Source organism: Staurois parvus, unplaced genomic scaffold (assembly GCF_062004578.1).
Source record: "Staurois parvus isolate SC_StPar_1 unplaced genomic scaffold, SC_StPar_1.0 ptg000151l, whole genome shotgun sequence".
NCBI lineage: Eukaryota > Metazoa > Chordata > Amphibia > Anura > Ranidae > Staurois > Staurois parvus.
The window spans coordinates 19300969-19322898 of record NW_028317947.1 but is presented as its reverse complement, the minus strand read 5'-3'; the positions used below and the strand labels follow the sequence as shown (position 1 = coordinate 19322898).

The window sequence follows — 21930 nt, the reverse complement described above, 5'->3', positions numbered from 1 at the left end:
TCAAGGAACAAATACATTACTTCCATCAGTTACGCTCTACCCACCCTTCCTTTTACAATTAATAATTCATAAGATGCAAGTTATTAGTAGAAGTGGCAGATATGAAGGAGAAAACACTTAGGCCTGCTTTTAGGAAGCAAAAAGCAGTGTGCAAAGTGTAACCCGCTGCATGTAATCAGCCATGACTTCCATTGACTGCAGTTAGATGAAGAATGGTGAACTCTCATCGGCTGCTATGGCCAACACACTGCAATTTTACTGCAAACGTTTGTTACAAAATGCTGTATATCTGCTTTTTGCTTTTCTTTTTAATACCAGACAGCAAGAGAATTGTTTGCTGCAGCATTGATCTAGTTAAAGTTTATTATAAAGCTGCGCCCACCTCCCTAAAGCCTATCATGACCTCATTAGGGTGTACCGTAAATAAACAAAAATCCACTTGGTTTAAAGGTACCCAATAAAAGCTTACTTTTCTGACTGCAACATTTTTAGAGACTCTGTCACTTTGGCCTTGTAAAACAACCTCCCTGTCCTCTTTCCTGTCCGATCTTTCCTGTTTCTCAGCTCCAAACCCTGCGGAAGCTCTCTGTTAGATTGACTCAAAGCTTGGTGGTTGGCCATTCAGGCCAGTGCACTGATTGGATTTAGTGAATACAAATAGACTGTGCACTTTGGAAGTGCAGTTGTTCCAGAGCATAGAAAATGAGGGGAAGCTCTGATGACTTCTATCATCTAATCGTGTGCAAGCAAAAATTAAGTTTTTGTTTTTATTTCATTTTAGTTGCATGTATTCTTTGTAGATTTAAGCTTTACCTCATTTACTGAGCTCTGGAGCAACTGCACTTTCAAAGTACACAGTCTAATTGACTAAATCAACCCCATTGTGTCCTGGGAGGAGGTTACATGTTCCCCCCATATGCAGAAGGACCAGGTATTTACTGAGGGCTTTGATGGAGCAACAGAGCAGTGGGGGAGCATGGTGAAGGTAAGTACTAGCAGTTAGGGGTTCTTCTTACTAGAAAGGTTTTCCTAAAATCTGCATTCCAGGCAGATATAAGAAACACTATTTTATTCAGTTATGTATACAGTATGTTAGAAAATGATGAAATGCATCTTCACACACAAGCACAGTGGTTATATGGTTAGCACTTCTGCCTGGCAGTACTCGGGTCGTTGGTTCAAATCTCAACCACGGCACCACCTGCCTGGAGTTTGCATGTTCTCCCTGTGCCTGTTTGGGTTTCCTCTGGGTACTCCAATTTCCTCCCACACTCCAAAAACATGCTGGTAGGTTAATTGGCTCTTGTCTAAATTGGCCCTAGTATGTGTATGCAGGGCCTCCCTAGCGTTGGTGTCACCCAGTGCGATAACACTTGGTGACACCCCCTCCGACGACCCCCGCAGAATGGATTGGATCTGCGGATTGAGCATAATGGATCAGAGTCTGATCCATTATCCTCCCCAATCCGAAGATCTGATCCATCCTGCGGGGATCGTCGGTAGGCAACCTATACAGGGTGACACCGGACCTGCTCCACGAAAAGGTCAGCTGTAAAGCAAGCCGACGATCCCCGCAGGATGGATCGGATCTGCAGATTGGGGAGCATAATGGATCGTACTCCTATCCATTATGCTCAATCCTCAAGTCCAGCTTGCTTTACAACTTTACAACTTTAGAGCGGGTCCGGTGTCACCCTGTGCCGTAGGTGTCACCCGGTGCGGCGTGCACCCCCTGCACCTGCCTAGGGATGCCACTGTGTGTATATATGAATGTGAGTTAGGGACCTTAGATTATACACCCCTTGAGGGTTAGGGACTGATGTGAATATACAATATATATGTAAAGCGCTGCATAAATTGATGGCACTATATAAGTACCTGAAATAAATAAATAAGTGTACATACCGCTCATCTTCCCTAATGTTCTTTCCTATAATACCCTGCACAGCAGCATAGGTCAAGGGCAGCCCTCTGAGCCAATCAGAGCTCTGTTGCTTTTGTTAACATCTCATTTTTTCATAGTGGTTTTGTTAGGATGTGCTAATATAGTGGGAAGGAATAAACCCCAAGATGAATAAACAAACTAGCAACATAAATAACGCACATGGTCCAGTAGGCATGGTAATTGTCACATCCATGTCAATATTCTCTCTGCCTTAATGTGATTTCCCAGAAGAGATCCTACAAATATACCTCCATCTACTACACATGGAGGATTGGGGCCTTTTTTTTTTTTTTTTAAATAAAACTGTTTGCTCTCTTTTGTGAGATATCATCATATTAACACCCCAATGCAGAGACTAAGGATTTGACATAACAAACGTTTGACATTGGTAAGCGTAGTATGAAATCTTAGGGAGTTGGGCTTTGAGGCTTAAACCTCCATCATCCACCATAAAATGAAGTATAAGTTTTGGGTGGACTAACCTTTTGAGGTTAGGGTACAGACTGGCTAAATATTAGAGTCAGGTGTAGTATTAGGTTAAACATTATATGTATTCCCTAGGGGAGATGCTAGGGGTTTAATTTGTTATAGGTAGGTTAATATTAGGGTTCAGGTCAGTGTAGCTTCATTGTTAACCTGTTCCTGCTGGCTGTATGCATATAGAGTGGGTATAGAAAAGAATCACCCCCCACCTTTAAAATAATCACATTTTGTTGCTTTGCAGCCTGACATGGAGACAGACAGTTTTATTTTATCCAGCTGTATTTATTTATAAAGAAAGATAAGAAAGATATGTATAACACCAACATGTCAGAAAAAAAAATTAAAAATCACTGGAGTTGGAAGAAGGATCACCCCCTTGTATTAGTATTTTGTAGAACCACCTTTTGCTTTCATTTCAGCCTTTGCACATCTAGACTTTGCAGTATCTGCCCGCTCTTCTTTGCAGAACTGCTCAAGTTCTGTTAAATTTGATGGTGACCGTTTATGGACTGAGGTCTTCAAGTCAATGGGGTTTAAAGTCTGGGCTCTGACCAGGGGCGGACTGATAACTCATGGGGCCCCTGGCCAATAGAGGATCATGAGGACCCTGTGTCCTCACCCACACTCAAACCACATCCAAAAAAGCCTATGAAAGGTACCAGGGACATCTCATGGGGCCCCCTACTGACCCCGGGCCCTCGGGCAGTGCCCGAGTTCCCCAATGGTCAGTCCGCCCCTGGCTCTGACTAGGCCATGCAAAGACATTCACCTTTTTCTCCTCCAACCACTGTGTGGTCACGTTTGCTTTCTGATTTGGGTCATTGTCATGTTGGGAGGTAAACCTTCTTTCCATTGACAACTTTCTGGCAGAGGGCAGCAGATTTTCTCAAGAATTTGATGGTATTTTGCACCATCCATTTTTCCTTCTATCCTGACAAGTGCTCCAGTCCCCCCATAACAGGATATTACCACCTCCATGCTTTACTGGAGGAATGGTGGGATTTGGATGGTGAGCGGCCAGAAATATTGTATAGTGTTGAGGCCAAATAATAACCATAACACTATTTTCCATGTAACCTCAGAATCTTCAAGGTACGTTTTGGTTAAGCTGGGTGGTGACTGCATGTGGCCTTTCTTGAGAAGTGGCTTCTTTTCTTGCAACCCTCCCATACAAGCCACATTTGTGAGGGATTTGTGATATTGTTGTCTCATGCACACAATAACCACTTTTTGTCATAATTTCCTGCAACTGATTCAGAGTTGCTGTAGGCCTCTTAGTAGTGGCTCTGACCAGTTTCCTCCTGGCTCTTTCATCCAGTTTGGAAAGACGCCCTGATCTAGGAAGGGTCTGTGTTCTGCCAAATACCTTCCACTTCTTAATAATTGACTTCCCTGTGCTTCTAGGCATTGATAAAGCCTTTGGATTTTTTTTGTATCAGTCTCCTGACTTGTGGCTGTCCACAACTTTATCCAAGAGATCTTTTGACAGTGTCTTGTCACCCATAGTTGATAGTTTGCTTCAGTTACACTACCAGGTACTGAAATGCTACAGGAAAGCTCTTTTCATGCTTAGCAAAGTGACCACTGCTGTTCAAAGCTGAAAGTCAAATGGCTTTGTGTGCTGTTGAGAAGGTGATTAGCCACACCTGATTGAGTTTAAAATTCATTTTTTAGGAGGGGGGTGATCCTTTTTCCAACTCAATGATTCTGGTTTTGAATTTTGAATTTTGGCTGACATGTTGGCGTTATAGGAGTAAATACAGCTCGATAAAAACACAAACTTTGTCTGTTTTCAATTCAGGCTGCGAAGCAACAAAATTTGATTATTTTAAAGGGGGGTGATTCTTTTCTATACTCTATGCGGCAGCTGGGCAGGTAGGCTTTAAAGATGAACCACCCACATATGCATTCCTGAGGAGCAGCTTTATGTGCTCACAGCATGCTATCACAGACCGCTCCTGATCATTGCTTACAATCGGGAGAATTGATCATGAGACTGCTGTGATAGTCATGTGGTATTTTCCTCTCGCACACTATAAAGAATTGACCATGTGATTAAAAGAGTACTGCAACAACTCCCAACTCGTCACGATGTACAACATGGATACAATATGTTGCCAGCACACCGACAAGCTTGCTGCAAAGTGCAAAGCTCTTTATTCTGGTATGATCACATAAAAAAAAAAAAAATAATCATTTTGGAACCACTCAGGGAGCCTTCCTCAGATGTGTGATATACAACAAACAGAGCAGGCATATCAAGTAATTATCGATCAGTAGGAAAGAGGACCTTCCAGTGTCTCTGACCCCATGTGTCAAAAAGCTTGGCACTTTGAAACAAGCTGACCACTGTGCTAGCAACATATTTCATCCATGCTGTAACTAACAATAATTATAATAATCATGAATAATATTCGGGAAGCCTGCCTCTGCCTATTAAAGGGCCAGGGTGTGGTGGTGGCGAGATCCTGTTAAAAGGGCCAGGGGGTGGTGGTGGTGAGATTCTGTTAAAGGGCCAGGGGGTGGTGGTGGTGAAATCCTGTTAAAGGGCCAGGGGGTGGTGGTGGTGAAATCCTGTTAAAGGGCCAGGGGGTGGTGGCAAGATCCTATTAAAGGGCCAGGGAGTTGTGGTGAGATTCTTTTAAAATGCCAGGGAGTGGTGGTGGTGAGATCCTTTTAAAAAGGGCCAGGGGTGGGGGTGGGGAGATCCTGTTAAAAGGGCCAGGGGGTAGTGGTGGAAAGATCCTGTTAAAGGGCCAGGGGATGGTGGTGGCAAGATCCTGTTAAAGGGCCAGGGGATGGTGGTGGAGAGATCCTGTTAAAGGGCCAGGGGATGGTGGTGGAGAGATCCTGTTAAAGGGCCAGGGGATGGTGGTGGAAAGATCCTGTTAAAGGGCCAGGGGATGGTGGTGGAAAGATCCTTATAAAGAGCCAGGGAGTGGTGGTGGAGAGATCCTGTTAAAAAAGGGCTAGCGGGTGGTGGTGGTGAGATCCTGTAAAATGCCAGGGAGTGGTGGTGGTGAGATCATGTAAAATGCCAGGGAGTGGTGGTGGTGAGATCCTGTAAAATGCCAGGGAGTGGTGGTGGTGAGATCCTGTAAAATGCCAGGGAGTGGTGGTGGTGAAATCCTGTTAAAGGGCCAAAAGCCTGTGAGGCACAGGTCACATGAAAGAAGCATTATGTTTTTAATACTGTATACCAACACTTGAAAGTCATTTTGAAGGTACAGTGAAGCATGTGATTGGACTAGGAATCAGTGATGTCATCAAGGTACTCTAGACATCTGTGTGGTCCATGAAATCACTGCAATACTTTCATATACCAATGCAGAAAACAAATAACCAAATATCATAATTCTGGCAGATATAGGTTCCATTTCTGAGAGAGATTATAAAAGACATGTATAATGTTCCAGGCTAATGTGTTTTTAGTTTTGTTTTTGACTTACTATACAATTACTTAAAGAGTACCATCAAATATACTTTTTCAGGTTAAGTGCATGCAAGTGTACCTCGGTGTGAGATCATAGTACTTCCCCTGACACCACATCCATGTTCTCTACAGAAGTACCACACTATCTTTGTTCAGGCATCATCCAAGATTAGCATCTACTTCCTGGACTGAGATGCAGGCTTAGAAATGATGTAATTATGTAAATCTTGGTGCCTGTGCTAGTCTTGGCTGTGTTCACAAATGTCAGACATAGACCAATGCTTATATAAAACTTTTCTTATAGATAAAGAATCCTAAATCTCAAAACACACCCCACTCGTATAAACAAATATTCAATAAACAAAAGTTCAATAAATGTTCAATAAAGTCTCTTTACTTCTTCTTTTCCACGAAAAAATTCTTTTTCTCAACACCCGTACATTCTGATGCCCATATACCTCAAAAAGAAAAAACTATACATAGTGTCATACCTTTTTAGTAATCAAAACACACGTGCCCTTAACAATGCAGCATGCAATACTTGTGAAACACTCCAAAAGGAGAGAAAAAAAAAAAATAATAATATTAACTCTCTGTGAATATTAGCATATATATTATTATAGATCTCTATATCATCAAATCTATAACCAGTGCGACATACACATATCACATCCACTATGTGAATCTGTGACACTTATAACACTGCAACTTAGTGACACCGCACTTAATATATGAAGTGATCAAACACACATCCCCAGCCAAAAAACGTGATCTCCAACTCCTGTGTAAGATGGATAATTACCCTATATAACCAAAACCAGGGCTTGATATAGGTCTCCTTAGATGTAGAAATCCATCCAATATTAGGTCCAATAAAGTGATTTGACTTCCATTCTCTTCATAAGAAAATCCAAGTTACATATGGTAGATTCAATAAATGACAGCCTTTATTCAACAACTTACATTGCAGTAAGATTACACCAGCTCCTCCTCATCGAGATGTACAAGCAGACAGACTCGGGAACACTAGCCACATGTTCCCACTTCCAAGATGGCCGCGATCGCACTTCCTGTTAACGTCGATGCGTCTGACGTCACGTGTTCTTGACGCGTTTCGTCACTTCCTGTGACTTTTTCAAAGGATACAGATGTCTGCGCATCAGCCCCTTATATACTGCCCTCCAGCCATGACTAACGTCACAGATCGCCATCTTGGAAGCTGGAAAACAGCCGCCCATACCTATCTGCATGCCATCCCACTCTCACCGAATCACATAAAATATTGGGAACGATTCATCACAGATTATCCACCTCTATGTATGCCCTATCCCTGGAGTACATAATGTATGTAGAGATCTATAATAATATATATGCTAATATTCACAGAGAGTTAATATTATTATTTTTTTTTTTTCTCTCCTTTTGGAGTGTTTCACAAGTATTGCATGGTGCATTGTTAAGGGCACGTGTGTTTTGATTACTAAAAAGGTATGACACTATGTATAGTTTTTTCTTTTTGAGGTATATGGGCATCAGAATGTACGGGTGTTGAGAAAAAGAATTTTTTCGTGGAAAAGAAGAAGTAAAGAGACTTTATTGAACATTTATTGAACTTTTGTTTATTGAATATTTGTTTATACGAGTGGGGTGTGTTTTGAGATTTAGGATTCTTTATCTATAAGAAAAGTTTTATATATTATTCTGTAACCTTCAAGGGTGGAGGTAGACTACTTTTCTGGGTATTTTTTTTTGGTGTGTGCTTTGTATTTGAGAAATATATAGACCAATGCTTGCTGTAGCCTCTCCCTATGTGGCTCAGTACAAAGTTGCAATGCTGTAGTCTGTTCAGTGGGGAAGGGAAGACAGAAGATATGCTTCCTCTTGCCTGCAGCAGACTGATGACATCATCTCACCAAAATCACTAGACTTGAGCTTAAGAATGGTTTTTGAATGATAAAAGGTATGGCTTTGGCAACTACTACAGACAAAAACTGAAGAAAATCAAAGTGTATGTAAACCCTAACAATGATCTTATTTTCTCTTTTTTGGTGTGTTAAATATACCACTAAAAGTGTTTTGTAATATCGGTTTGATAAGTGCAAACAAATATCTTTTGAGCCTGAAATCCAGACATTTTGAGCTGATAACTTATGTACACTCCATTTCTGCTGGCGGTTATCAGTCATTATTGTTTCCAGCTATCTTGAATAACTATAAAACACCACCTTCCTATGTTATGGCAAAGAGGAGAGAAAGAGATGTTCTCTAGCTCTGTCCTAGTGTGACAACCCTGTCCCTCTATAGGAACAGTGACCACCCATTGTCACCCAAAGACAGGAAAACGTGTTGCTTGCAAAATTACCAGGTAAAAAATAAAGCCTAAAAAAAAAGAAAACAAATGCAGCCACCACATCTATGGACTGATAAGCTGTGATAGATTACATTTTTGTTCTTGGGTTTAGGTATACACTTTAAGTCATATTACTTACATTATAAAGTGGAGTGCTAGTCATAACTTTATACTGCTTGCTGGGATCCATTTTATACAGGTGTCTGTCTGTTATAAAGATGGCTCGATCTTCTACCTTGTTAAATCGGTTCACCTGAGTAGTAGAAAACGGGTATAATCATACACTGTTGGGAGAGCAGCGACCATTAAAGAAAACTTGGCATAATTGGATAGAAAAAGACACATCCTTACTGCTCCTGTCTTGGTCACAGTCAGCAATCCCTAGTGTCTGCTAGTATCTGAAAAGGAGCGGTGATGTCACTCCTCTGGTCATGTGACAGTGCTGGGACCCACTGCCTGTCACAGGGAGGAGGTCACATGCCCCCATACTCAGAGGCACCAGGTATTGTCACCAGCTGCAACAGAGGCAGAGACAAAGAGACTGAGACTTTGCCCTAAATGAGCAAGGCCATGGTGTCTCTATAAGAAATAATTTAAATATTTATTCTTGAATGAATATAACTTTACATGCTCACTTACAAAACATTACATTTGCATCTTGATTTAGCTAGGATTACTGTATTTGGGGGAAACTCTTGAGCTGAGAGCCAGAGTGACCCCCAAGATCTGAAAGCTGTTGTCAAGTGCCTGACTCCATGCTGAAAATGCAGAAAGCACTTCAGCTCCTTCAAAAAGTGTCAAACAATTGTTTTGACTACTGTACTTTGCCATTTGTTACTCTTGTGCACAATCAGGAGCAGAGGTCATGTGTTAGATCCCACCTTGCCAACTTTTTTTTTTGTCACGCTGATCTGTAATCTGCAAACCTGCACAGTAGCATAATGTATGTATGAGCTGAACTCTCTCTCTTTATAGATGACAGGTTACATATATCACATATACTAGAGAAAAGTAAGAGGAAGCCAGAATCACCAAAGCAATACAACTTATTCTAGATACAAGTGTAACGGAGCCTCTCTCAACCTCATCAACTCAGAGGAGCCCTTGGAATACATTTCTGGTCTCAGGGAACCCATGCTAAAAATGACTATCTACAACCCATGAAACATTAGTGTGATAGTCAGAGGGAAGAATGCTCCTTACACTTGTGGTCATTGGGAAGAATTCCCCCTTACAGATAGCTAAAACGATCAATGGTGTCAGTGGGATCTTATCTGAGAGGCAGAAATCTGGAGGAACCCTGGTTAAGAAACCATGGTATAATGAATGCTTACTAGGTACAGTAAAAGCCTATTCAGCCAAGGTAAGGCAGAATGATCTGAATAATGTCCGCTATGAGAGTCTCACTGTATTCTCTATACAACTGGCCATACATCACACAGTTCCATAGTTGCATACCTTTCGTACACGACAGGAGAAGAGAGGCTGCATGAACTTGTCTTTCCTCTGCAGCTCATTAGCCCGGGATACGAACACCTCTGAGTCTTGGCTGTTCTCTTGTTTCTGATACAAGTAATAAGGGAAATTATTACAATTACAGCTTTACTATTTTTGCCTTCTGCCTTTTTACAACTGCAGACCTACCAAAGCAAGGTAACTGCCTTCCCATCGTCTCTGTAGCCCCAAGTCAGCTCGCTGACCTTTGAGGTTCTCAAATGCAGCCACTTTGGCCTTGATTTTTGGTATGTCAGCGGGAGGTATAGTTTTTATTATGTGGTATGCCCTCCACCTGTAAACAAAGAAAGCTTTAGCTGCCATTTGCTGTAAATCATGGTAGAATTGTGCTTCATTTTGATCCAGCTGTTGTGCCTGTATACCTGTGGAAGGCTCTCTGCAGGAATTCCTGGAAGGAACGAAGCACCTTTGGAGGTGTAGGCCATTTGACATTCTTCCCATAATCCCTGCTGTTCCGAACACCATTAAACCTGCGGACAACCTCCTTGATGTAGGACTTTACTTTGTAGCGTCGGTAGTACCGCATTATTTTGAGGGCTGCTTTGGTTCTCTTATATTGCCAGCGAGCCAATGTTCCCCTCCACATCTAAACCAGGAAAGTGACAAAATCAGAACACTTACATTTTAAGGGGGTTGAGAAGAAGGAAACAAGTTGAAATTGTGCTTGGAAACATACAGTGTTCAACTGCATGCAAAATACTAAATACATAACCAAAATACATGTATGCTGACTGGTTTAACTGCAATATTATTTGTAATTTTTGTATTGTGATGTAAACACATTCTGAACAATGCAAATCCAGATGGGTGGCAGTTCAGTCATTTAACTTCCTAAATCAGTTCTCAAGCCTCCTCGTTGGACAATTAATCAGTGTAATCACTTCTACCTAATGCAGTACCTGGCCCAGAAAACAATCTTACTATCCCAGAACGTAGTAAAGTGATCTAGCCGACTGCCATAAATGTATGTATGTAGAATGAGTGGCCAAAGTGGCAAATATTTAAGCATGTAAAACGTATTTGTTTTTCAGCCATGCATTTAACTTTCTGCCTAGGGCTACACTTTAATTTATGGTTCATAGATTTTTGATGATCATGCAAGTCATTTCATGATGATCATGCCCAATATCACAAACATGTTATACTTACCTGCTCTGTGCAATGGTTTTGCACACAGCAGCCCAATTCCTCTTCTTTTTTGGTTCCCCGCTGGTGCTCCTGGCTCCTCCCACCTGCCAAGTGCCCCAATAGCAAGCCTCTTGCTATGAGGACACTCGGGCAGGCTTGCTTCCAAGCCGCACTCCTGTGAATGGACATTGATTGACAGCAGCAGGAGCCATCGGTTCCTGTTGCTGTGTGAGACAATGAGGACAAAGAGAGACCCAGGAGAGCTGGAGCTCTCATGCACATCGCTGAATCGAGATGAGACTCAGGTAAGTATAAGGGGGGCTGAGGGGAAAGCTGCACCCAGAAGGTTTTTTTACATGCATGAAGGTAAAAAATTTAGAATGCATGAAGGTAAAAAATCTTCTGCCTTTAGAACCACTAATTATTTCCTATTGCTTTTTATATTTTGTGAAGAAGCAAAAGGTGTTGGAGAGACTGGCAGACATTTTCAGGGATTTATTACCTAAAACTACAATATAGGCAAACATTTATGGACACCTGACCATCACACCTATATGAGTTTGTTTCAAAACCATGGGCATCAATGTGGAGCCTCATGGCTGGAAACGCAGAATTGTCAAAATGTCTTTGTACGTTATAGTAATAACATTACCCTTCAATGGAAAAACCTGAACTTGGTAAATTTGAGGGGTGTCCACGTACTTTTGGCAATTTAGTAGATGTGATGGTCAGATATATGTAAACATTTGGTCTTAAAGTTTATATCATACTGAGGAAAAGTGTAGGATACCCACTAAGATTTCACACAGAAGGTAAAACAAGCATCTTTACCTCTATCACTAGCTCACCTTCTGCAGGAAAAGAATGATCCTGATTAGCATCAAACTCCGCTTCTCTTCCAGGGAGAACAGGGTACGCGGGGTACGAATAAAAACCTTGGTTTTGCCGTAAGCAGCATCCTGGTGAAATCCACATTCCTCCAGCAGCTTCTGCACAGCAGCTTTATCTGAAGGCAAGTCGTGGTTAGGCCAGGTTAGCTGGGAGATCATCTTGTACCTGGATAAAGAGAAAACAAAAAACCAAACAAACAGTGGTGAGTAGGTGGTGAACAAGGGTGGTGCTTTTGGCACACAACTAGACAATACAAAACACATGTTAATGTTTACAACAAACAGAATAGTCTCCTGTGCACAAGTGAAGTAGCCTTGTTGATACACAACAGATCCTATGGAGAATCGCCCCTGGCCTTGCTGCCCTCCAGGACGTGGATGTCCTGTGACATCTAGGAAAAAACTAGACTGGTGCGCCCTCTCTTTCTGTTTTTTCCTACATGTTAATGTATATTATGTCCAGCAGAATGCAGACGGACGATAATTGTAATAAACAGTTCCACTTTTAAATTCGTTCTTAAAAGAGAACTATAGCGAAAGCCTCTTTGGCCATACTTCTCTTGTGGGTCACAGGATTACATTTTCTTTTGTACTCCTTTAACCCAGAGTCAGCTTATAGCCTGCCATTAGCTGACTCGGCAGAGCCAAGACAGACTTGGGCAGGATCATGACAGTAGTGTTGGGATTCACGCTGTTGCCTGATTGACAGCTGGCTTTGCCTTTCAGCACGTGGCTAAAAACTGGAGCCAGCCATGCCCGCCCCCTCTCCAGCTCGGTGCTGGAGGAGCAGAGCGGAAAGAGGAGACCAACAGTCACTGCTCTCCACTTGGAGCAGACCAAGATCGGAGTTCTCGGTTTAAAAGTCTGCATGGGGCAGCTGAAGCGTCACACAGATGGAGGCGAGTATAGGTGTTTTTTTTTTTGTTATGTTTTTTTTTTAAGCCCATACTTCTCCTGTACCTCAATATATTTATAGACAGCTTTCTTGGAACTACAGCAATCTAACAAATTCAGAGTACAATCTTATGCCAAAAGCAGTGACTATGCCTGGGCAAAAACATCAGGCCACCTGCTTCTACTAACAGTCCCAAATTTTAATTTAACATGCTAATTTTTTTTTAAAATGCAGATTATTAATGATATCTTAATGACATTCTATTTTCAGATTTTTTTTTCCAACAGATTTTAAAGCGGAATTCCACCTGAAAAAAAAAAAAAAAAAAAAAAGTCAGCAGCTAAAAAAACTGTAGCTGCTGACTTTTAAAATACAGCCACTTACCTGTCCCTCGGTCCAGCGGTGTCCTCACTACCACTGATTTCATTGGTCGTCTTCTCTCCCTGGTGCCGGCATCTTCAGTGTGGGCACCCAACTGGGACAGCTTGCCGCCAGACAACTTACACTTCCAATCACCTAGGCCAGTGGTGGGCAACCTTTTTTTTCAACTGAGCCAAATCTCGCCAAAACCACGATTGAAATTTATTTTGAGAGCCACATTTTTAAAACTGAAAATACATCCCCCATATAGTAATTCATCCCCCATAGTAATTCATCCCCCATAGTAATTCATCCCCCATATAGTAATTCATCCCCCATATAGTAATTCATCCCCCATATAGTAATTCATCCCCCATAGTAATTCATCCCCCATAGTAATTCATCCCCCATATAGTAATTCATCCCCCATATAGTAATTCATCCCCCATAGTAATTCATTCCCCATAGTAATTAATCCCCCATAGTAATACATCCCCCATATAGTAATTCATCCCCCATAGTAATTCATTCCCCATAGTAATTCATCCCCCATATAGTAATTCATCCCCCATAGTAATTCATCCCCCATATAGTAATTCATCCCCCATATAGTAATTCATCCCCCATATAGTAATTCATCCCCCATATAGTAATTCATCCCCCATATAGTAATTCATCCCCCATATTAATTCATCCCCCCTATAGTAATTCATCCCCCATAGTAATTCATCCCTCATATAGTATTTCATCCCCCCTATAGTAATTCATCCCCCATATAGTAATTCATCCCCCATATAGTATTTCATCCCCCATATAGTATTTCATCCCCCATATAGTAATTCATCCCCCATATAGTATTTCATCCCTCATATAGTATTTCATCCCCCACAGTACTATTCCCCCCCAAGTAGTAAGCCAAGTCCCCCCCGTGTCAATTCACTTACCTTTGCTCCGCGCGTTCCTCTCGCCGTGTTCCCGCGCCGTTCGGGTCTTCAGGGCGGACTGTGAGAAGAGCCTAGCTCCCCTCACGTTCGTCACGCTGCCCCGCCTACACACATCCTGACAGCCACATCCGCGGGCCGGATTAAAAGGTCCGCGCGGACTTTTGGGGCGGCCGACCGAGAGGAGGGAGGGGAGCGGGCGCCCGGCACACAGAAGAGCCGCATTAGAGTGTGTAAAGAGCCGCATGTGGCTCGCGAGCCGCGGCTTGCCGACCACTGACCTAGGCGATCGCAGCAGAAGTGGGAGCGGGTACCTGTCAAATTCGGGTACCCCCTTCCCCCCCGCTCCCCAAATCTGCCAATCCTTAATAGGGAGCGGGGGACAAAGGCTTAAAGCAGAACTTCCCCTTTTGGGTGGAGCTCCGCTTTAAGAGGTAAGTCAGGCAAACATTTTTCAGAATAAAAGAACAAATAAGTGCTACTGAGCGTAGATTGCAGGTCAATTTATTATTAAAACACAGAGTAAAATTGCACTCACATTTGGTGAAGTAAAGGCAGGCACGTCCAAAAGTCCGTGTACGGTGTATGGAAAGTCCGCTGCCCATAATGTGTGTTCTGACGTTACTCGGCTGTATTCGCGGCCGGCTGGATGGCTGACTCTCCATACACCGTACACGGACTTTTGGTGAAGTAAAAGCAGGCACATCCAATGTGAGTGCAACTTTATTCTGTGTTTTAATAATAAATTGGCCTGCAATCTACACTCAGTGGAGCTTCTTTGTTTTTTCATTTACTTTCGTGGAAATCGCTTCCTCTCTCTGTAAGAAGGCTTGCCTTGAAGTGTTGACTGCTCTTCCCATCTTGTGAACTCATGGTTAGATGGACTTTTTGCCTATTAGTCTTACAGACTACTGTACATATTGTTACATCCTAAAGGAACCTTTCACCGACACTATCTCTATGTATAAATATTTTTCATAGCAGGTAAATCATCTGTTCTTTCCTAGGGCAATCAGACCTCTGTCTAAGTTCCCCCATGCAAAAGGACTGCCTTACCCTGAAAATGAACATTTCAATTTGGTACTACAGGTAGTTCATTAGAAATCTCAACCTTCTGACATATATGAACTCTGCCTGACATTTGTGTGCAAGTAATATGTGGGCTGCAGATAAGATAGGGTTACAACAATGTCAACTTGGGCTGGATTTTTAGATGAGGTGCAGAGAATGATAGGAATTAAATGAAAAGAAGAGTTGCATTAAACACCACAGATATGCAGGTGATTGACATATGCAGAGGAGATTAATTTTTTTAATATATTTAAAAAAAAACTAGATGGAATTCCGCTGTAAGTAACCAAATCATCAAAGCAGTAGGAAAGGTAATACTTGAACTACGGAAAGCTAATGTAACATGGTTCTATTACAATTAATTTTATCTGACCAAAAAAGACTTTTCCTATTGACAGATGAGGCATAGATGAATAGACTGACCGTATAGGAAAAGCTTGTCCATACCTATGGAGAAACCGCTCATACACTTGCCGATATGCGAAACCAGCTCGCCGGACACGAACGTTTTCAAGTAAACCCAAATACTCCACCTGGTGACGGCAACGCTCTTCATCAAACAAAGATGGTGACTTCTTCTCATTTGGTTTTACGCAGCGAACATAGTAGGGCTCCTGAAAGGTCAGCAGATAGTGATAGAAAGTTAGATGGAGAAGGCACCTGACAACATTAAGGACAGCAGAGGTATGGCTGAGAAAGAACATGAGCAGGGAGAGAAGAATGACGCACCTGAAAACAGCTGACTGCTGGAAGCTACAAGGAAGAGGAAAACAGAAGGCAGAATAGGAGGAAATTTTAGAAATTACACTAGAATAGTAATACAGTATGAAACACAAACCCAATGAATCTGTGCTCAAGAAGCCATCAAACAACCGCTCTAGAAATGATGAGTGAAGTGGAAGGTGTAGGGTATGCCAACATCCGTAGGGCTGGGTATACCATGAAGCAAAATGCAGTTTTTTGTGACTTTTTAGGCATTATTGCTCCATCAATCAAAACTTATTAAAACCAACTTATGGTTGACATGTTTGGCATAATTACAAACCCCAGCCACCCCAAAAAAAAAAAAGAACATTCCTGGACATTTTTATGTACTAAAGCTTCAAAGGTAGTTTTAGGGCTTTAAATTTTACTTATTTATATGCCACTGCTACAGCTATGTGCAGAGTACACAGAACCAATCACATCAGTCCCTGCCACTAAAGATGCTTACGGTGTAATGCCCCTAACAGACTGATGTGGGTGGAAGCCAATGAAAGAACCAGTATGTGATTGGATTGTGGAAGGAAACCACAGCATTAAAAAAGAACCTACATGAGCTAAGTGGAAACGTGGAAATGCTATACAGATAGTCCCCCCTGGTCAGTACTGAACCCCAAGAATCCAGGGCAGTAAGTTACCCATTAAGCCAAAATATAGTAGGCCATCTGACAATGTCCGGACCCAAAGATTGCTGTTAGGTACAGCAAACATTCAGAAGTAATTTTTCATTGGTTTGAAGCAATTTGAACAGTGAAAGATGACTGGTTATCTTAATAAAGAAAGGAAAAATTCAATTGTGCATTGCTAATGGTAAAAAAAAAAACAAAAAACCCCAAAAAACAGAAGATCAGGTCGGTTTACTTTTAATGCTGGTAATGGACAAAAGGAAAAAAAAAATTATTAAAAATTATTTTCAGTCACCTCTGATGTCTTACAAACTACCTATGTCATTACTGTCATTTTTCGATGCAAACCTTATAAAGAATTAAATTTTTATATATATATATATATATATATATATATATATATATATATATATATATATATATACACACACATACACATACATACACACACACACATATATACACACACGTACATACCTATACATACATACACACATACAACCAGATGTCACGAACAAGATCCTTCTCTGTTTGCTGGGTTAAGCTCCTTGCAGCCTGAATAATAGAAAATATTATTCAGGTGTTGTTTCAGTGGCGCCTTCACAGCTGGAGGTCGCCATGGATGAGCAGTAGAGCTGCTGGCATATCAAAATATGTAGCAGGGTGATCAGAGCTGGTACCTTAGATGCCAGGTTATCCACCAGGGCAATCATGGAGTTCTTGAAGAGGGTGGCAGCTGTCAGGGGACGTTTGGTGACCTCTGTGATGCTCAGTTTTCCCTCGGGCCACATGTTTTTCAACACAGGGTTGGAGCTGAAGAGACAGGAAAAGTCACAGGATAATATATGGAGGTCAAAGGACTTGGAATGAGCGGCCGCAATGAGAAAATAATGTGAATCCAATAAGCTGCTTTCTATTGACTGCAATGTCCAGTGACAAATTGCTCCAATTTTTGACACAGCTGTAATGCTTGATTGGCTAAAACTTCTCAAAGCAGTTTTTGGTGTGAATTACAAAGTATAACTACATATACATAGAATTCCCACATATTTACCAGCATTTTTAAGGCTGCATATCAATCACATCAGAGCTGGATCATCCATAAGGAAATGTAGGTATAAGCCCTTGAATGTCTAGGGTTCCCAGCTATAATCTTCATTATCCACAGCAATAGCAAAGCTAGTCAAAGCTGTGCACTTCATAAAAGGAGGATGCAATGTAGGCTGCTGGTATCTCAAAGGCCCATGTCAGTACAGAAAAGGCAAATGGGGTGGATTCTGTCTACTGCAATACTTATCAATGTCAAGTGCATCCTCCTTTGTGAAGTGACGACAGTGCACAGCATTGACCAGCTTTGCTATTGCTGTGGACAATGAAGATTGTAGCTGGGAACCGTGGACATCCAAGAGCTTATATCTACATTGCCTTGTGGATAATCCAACTCTGATGTGATATGTAGCCTGAAAATGCTGGTAAATATGATGCTGAGGGGATGGGGGCCAAAGCTGCTACCTTCCCAGACAAGTCTCTGTTCATAGCAGTCACTGCCCTCAATGTAATGTCCCCAATGCAGTCATACAGTCACACACAATGGCCAATGTGAGTAAACAACAGCTAAACTATTAAAAGGATTTGATAAGTAAATGCAAAAACAATCTTCAGATGCTTCTAAAATTCAGTGCAGGTGCATTTGACCTACTTTAGCTGCGGTTTCATTACCATAGATTTGAATGGGAGAGAAGCAGTTCTGAAACAACAACCAGTTGATATTGGTTCTTAGCATGTTTTTGTCTTGTGGGAGCAAAATGAAGTACTTGGATACCAATGCATGCATAGGTAGACGCAAATTATACTAAGAGTGGCCGTGGTAGAAACCTAACCCAGGACATCAAAGCTCCATAGCAACCGTGCTGACCACCATGCTGCAACATGGTAACCATTATGACCATTCATATCACAGAGGCTAAGGTGTACATGACAATAATACGATAAATACTAGCTGTTTATAATAAATCCTTATGAACCCGTCACCATCTGTTCTATAATAACACGATTACATAACCGCTTTATTTGTGTGGGATCAGAAGATTCTGTATTCTATATAACCAGGAGGATGCAGCTGATATTGAATCAGGAGTCAGCTGGATCGGGTCTGCCCTGTCCTCCCCCCCCCTCCATCTCACTGGCATGGTTTCCGGGAAACATGGACTTGGCTGTACCTTAGTGTTCCTCGGAACACTGACAACGACTGACATGGAGAGAAGGCGTGTGTACAAGACATCATGAATATTTATGAAACTCCTGCTTCCATTTTCTACAAAGAGCGGGGCACAGCTGCCCAGACAGCTTAATGGAATTTGAGCTCGTCCACAGAGCTTACCATTTTAAATCATGGTATTCAGCACTCCCTTTTTAACTATTATGGAGTCCATTTCACTTTGCTTTCTATGTAAATAATTCTTGGGGAAAATCTACCCAGTTCAGGAAAAATTCCAATGGAATGAATACCCCACCTCTGTCTGGGTCTCTCAGATTCTGATCGGGGTTTGCATCGGGGTTTGCGGCTCCACCTCCACACAACATTCACTGCCAGAGAATCTTACTCTTGCTGCTACGCTTCCCTCTCTTGGCACTGACATCTCATCACTGCAATTCCCAAGAAATTTAGGTGAGTGAGTTGAGCCATAGACGGCTTGATATGCAGCTTATTCCTGTTGAATCAGGCAAAAGTCAAGCTATACGTGACACCATGCACCCCGATAAACTTTGATCTGAAGATCTAAGGAGCTGGGCGAAAAATTCTTAGCCGCACAGAGACTGCAGCCGATCAGATGAAGTCACGGCTCAGGTATTCAGGCAGCCGCAGTAGCTGTCAGAGTACAACTGGCAGAGAAGATTCCTCCAGCCACGCTGTTTAGTATGGATGGGGGAATCTAGTGGTTTCACTTGTTCAGCTCACAGGGCTTAATGAGAGAAATCCTAACGTGTATAGCTGGCCTTAGCCCTCCAAACACACATATCAGTTTCATATGTTAACACTTCAGTTATAATTTTACCTTTATTGTAAAACATCAGCATTTATGACAGCCAATGCAGATGGATGTTATGTAATTCTACTACCATTGTTTTGTGTATCTGTCTTAGATTATGTCATATTGCTGCCAATTGTTAACAGCAGTCACTTTGACTCTGTACAGAGTGCGATTTCCAGTTAAGATGGTCATACACTATATTTCCAAAAGTATTGGGACACCCCTCCAAATCATGTGATTCAGGTGTTCCAATCACCTCCATGGCCACAGATGTATAAAATCAAGCACCTAGGCATGCAGACTGCTTCTACAAACATTTGTGAAGGAATGGGTCGCTCTCAGGTTCTCCGTGAATTCAAGCGTGGTCCTGTGATAGGTTGCCACCTGTGCAACAAGTCCATCCGTGAAATTTCCTTGCTACTAAATATTCCACGCTCAACTGTTAGTGGTATTATAACAAAGTGGAAGCAACTGGGAACAACCAAGTGGTTGGCCACTTAAAATGACAGTGCGGGGTCAGTGCATGGCGAAGCGCACAGTGAGCAGAAGTCGCCAACTGTCTGCAGAGTCAACAGCTAAAGACCTCCAAACTTTGTGTGCATCCAAGCTTTACATCACCAAGTGCAATGCAAAGCATTGAATGCAGTGGTGTAAAGCACGGTACCACTGTACTCTAGAACAGTGGAGATGTGTTCTATGAAGTGACGAATCACACTGTCTGTAATTCTAAGGGATGTGTCTGGGTTTGGTGGTTACCAGGAGAACGGTACGTGCCTGATTGCATTGTGCCAAGTGTAAAGTTTGGTGGAGGTGGGATTATGGTGTGGGGTTGTCTTTCAAGGGTTGGGGTTTCATTCCAGTGAAGGGAACTCTCAAGGTGTCAGCATACCAAGACATTTTGGACAGTTTCATGCTCCCAACTTCGTAGGAAGAGTTTGGGGATGGTCCCTTCCTGTTCCACAATGAGTGCGCACCAGTGCACAAAGCAAGGTCCATAAAGACATGTATGAGGGAGTTTGGTGTGAAGGAACTTGACTGGCCTGCACAGAGTCCTGACCTCAACCCGGTAGAACACCTTTGGGATGAATTAGAGCGTAGACTGTGAGCCAGGCATTCTTGTCCACATCAATGCCTCACCTCACAAATGTGCTTCCAGAAGAATGGTCAAACCTTCCCATAGACATTCCTAAACCTTGTGAACAGCCTTCCCAGAAGAGTTGAAGCTGTTTATAGCTGCAAAGGGTGGGCCAACTCAATATTGAACCCCATGGACTAAGACTGGGATGCCATTAAAGTTCATGTGTGTCTAAAGGCAGGCGTCCTAATACTTTTGGCAATATAGTGTACATACAAACAAAGCGATTTCTCCAGCCACAAAACTGAGGTGGATGGAAGAATCCCCCCCATCCTGTGCGTTGTAATCTGACAGCAGTACCTGTCACTGTCAGAACACACTGATCAGCGGCTGCAGCTGACTGCAGCTGCTGATTGATGGAAAAATTTCCAACATGCCCCTTCAAAGTCACCTGAACAATTGACTTCTGACGAGCAGGGCGGCCCACACAGTGATCGAAATTCAGCTGCTCCCTGCAGGACTGTCCAAATTTTGATCAGTGTATGACCATCTTTAGTTAAAGTGGAGCTAGCATTAAAAATCACATTAATCTAGGATGCATATCAGTATTTCTAACAGTATATTTTGTGGGTAAAAGGGAATAAAAAGGATGATCTCAGCTCTACAGCCAAGCCAAAGATGACACAACTCTTGTCTTTAAGGTGCATTGTTGGCATGTTACTACTAAGAATCAATAGTTTTAAACCAGAAACGCCTTTTTAGTAAGATCAGAGGATCGTCAGGAAGCAAACCCGGTTTATGAAATCATCAAATATGGCTGCCCCAGGTGCATATTGAATTCCCATATGTATCTGGAACTAGATCTTTTGACCATTCTAAAAAGGACTTCCAAACCAAAATGTCATATCTGCTCCATCTCATGTCTCCTGTAAACCCCTTGGTGTGTATAGCAGACTAAGGGTGGCCATACAGGGATCGAAATTCGTCCGGTTCAGCGGGGACCCCCTGGATTTCAATTCATGTATGGGCAGGGTGGCTGTACAGAAGTTGATCTACCAGTTTCCCAAATGATCAGTGCCACCAGCTATAGCCTGCAGGATTGATCAGTGTATTCTGATGGCGGGGAATCCTCAATGTCACAATACAATAGGAGTGATGTGGATGGGGGAATCAGGTCATTTTTTTTCTTTCAGCCCACTGTTTGAACGACAAATATTATTAAAGGTATGAATAGCTTAAAGCTGGCCACACACTATCAGAATTTATTTTGAAATGTTTCATTTTAAGAGCATTTTCTTGACTTTCTAATTGTTAGTGGGGTCAAACCGATGTTCTTTTTCAATCACTGTGATGAGAAAATTCATAGGAGCAAGACGGAAATGTTTCTCAAATGAACAACCTTTGTGACACTACGTGTGGTTTCC

The 21930-nt window shown here is 42.1% G+C and overlaps 1 protein-coding gene across 2 annotated transcripts in view; it reads right to left on the bottom strand.

The window, feature by feature from the left end:
- The window catches only part of MYO1D (myosin ID), a 120159-nt gene that overhangs the window by 22432 nt on the left and 75797 nt on the right, over positions 1–21930 (bottom strand). For both annotated transcript variants that reach the window (XM_089674587.1, XM_089674589.1), the window contains 7 exons: positions 17080–17212; positions 15459–15625; positions 11703–11910; positions 10089–10312; positions 9856–10000; positions 9670–9774; positions 8351–8464 (listed from right to left, as the gene is read on the bottom strand). In XM_089674587.1, the coding sequence (XP_089530713.1) occupies positions 8351–8464; positions 9670–9774; positions 9856–10000; positions 10089–10312; positions 11703–11910; positions 15459–15625; positions 17080–17212 (1096 nt within the window). The remainder of the gene's footprint in view (positions 1–8350; positions 8465–9669; positions 9775–9855; positions 10001–10088; positions 10313–11702; positions 11911–15458; positions 15626–17079; positions 17213–21930) is intronic.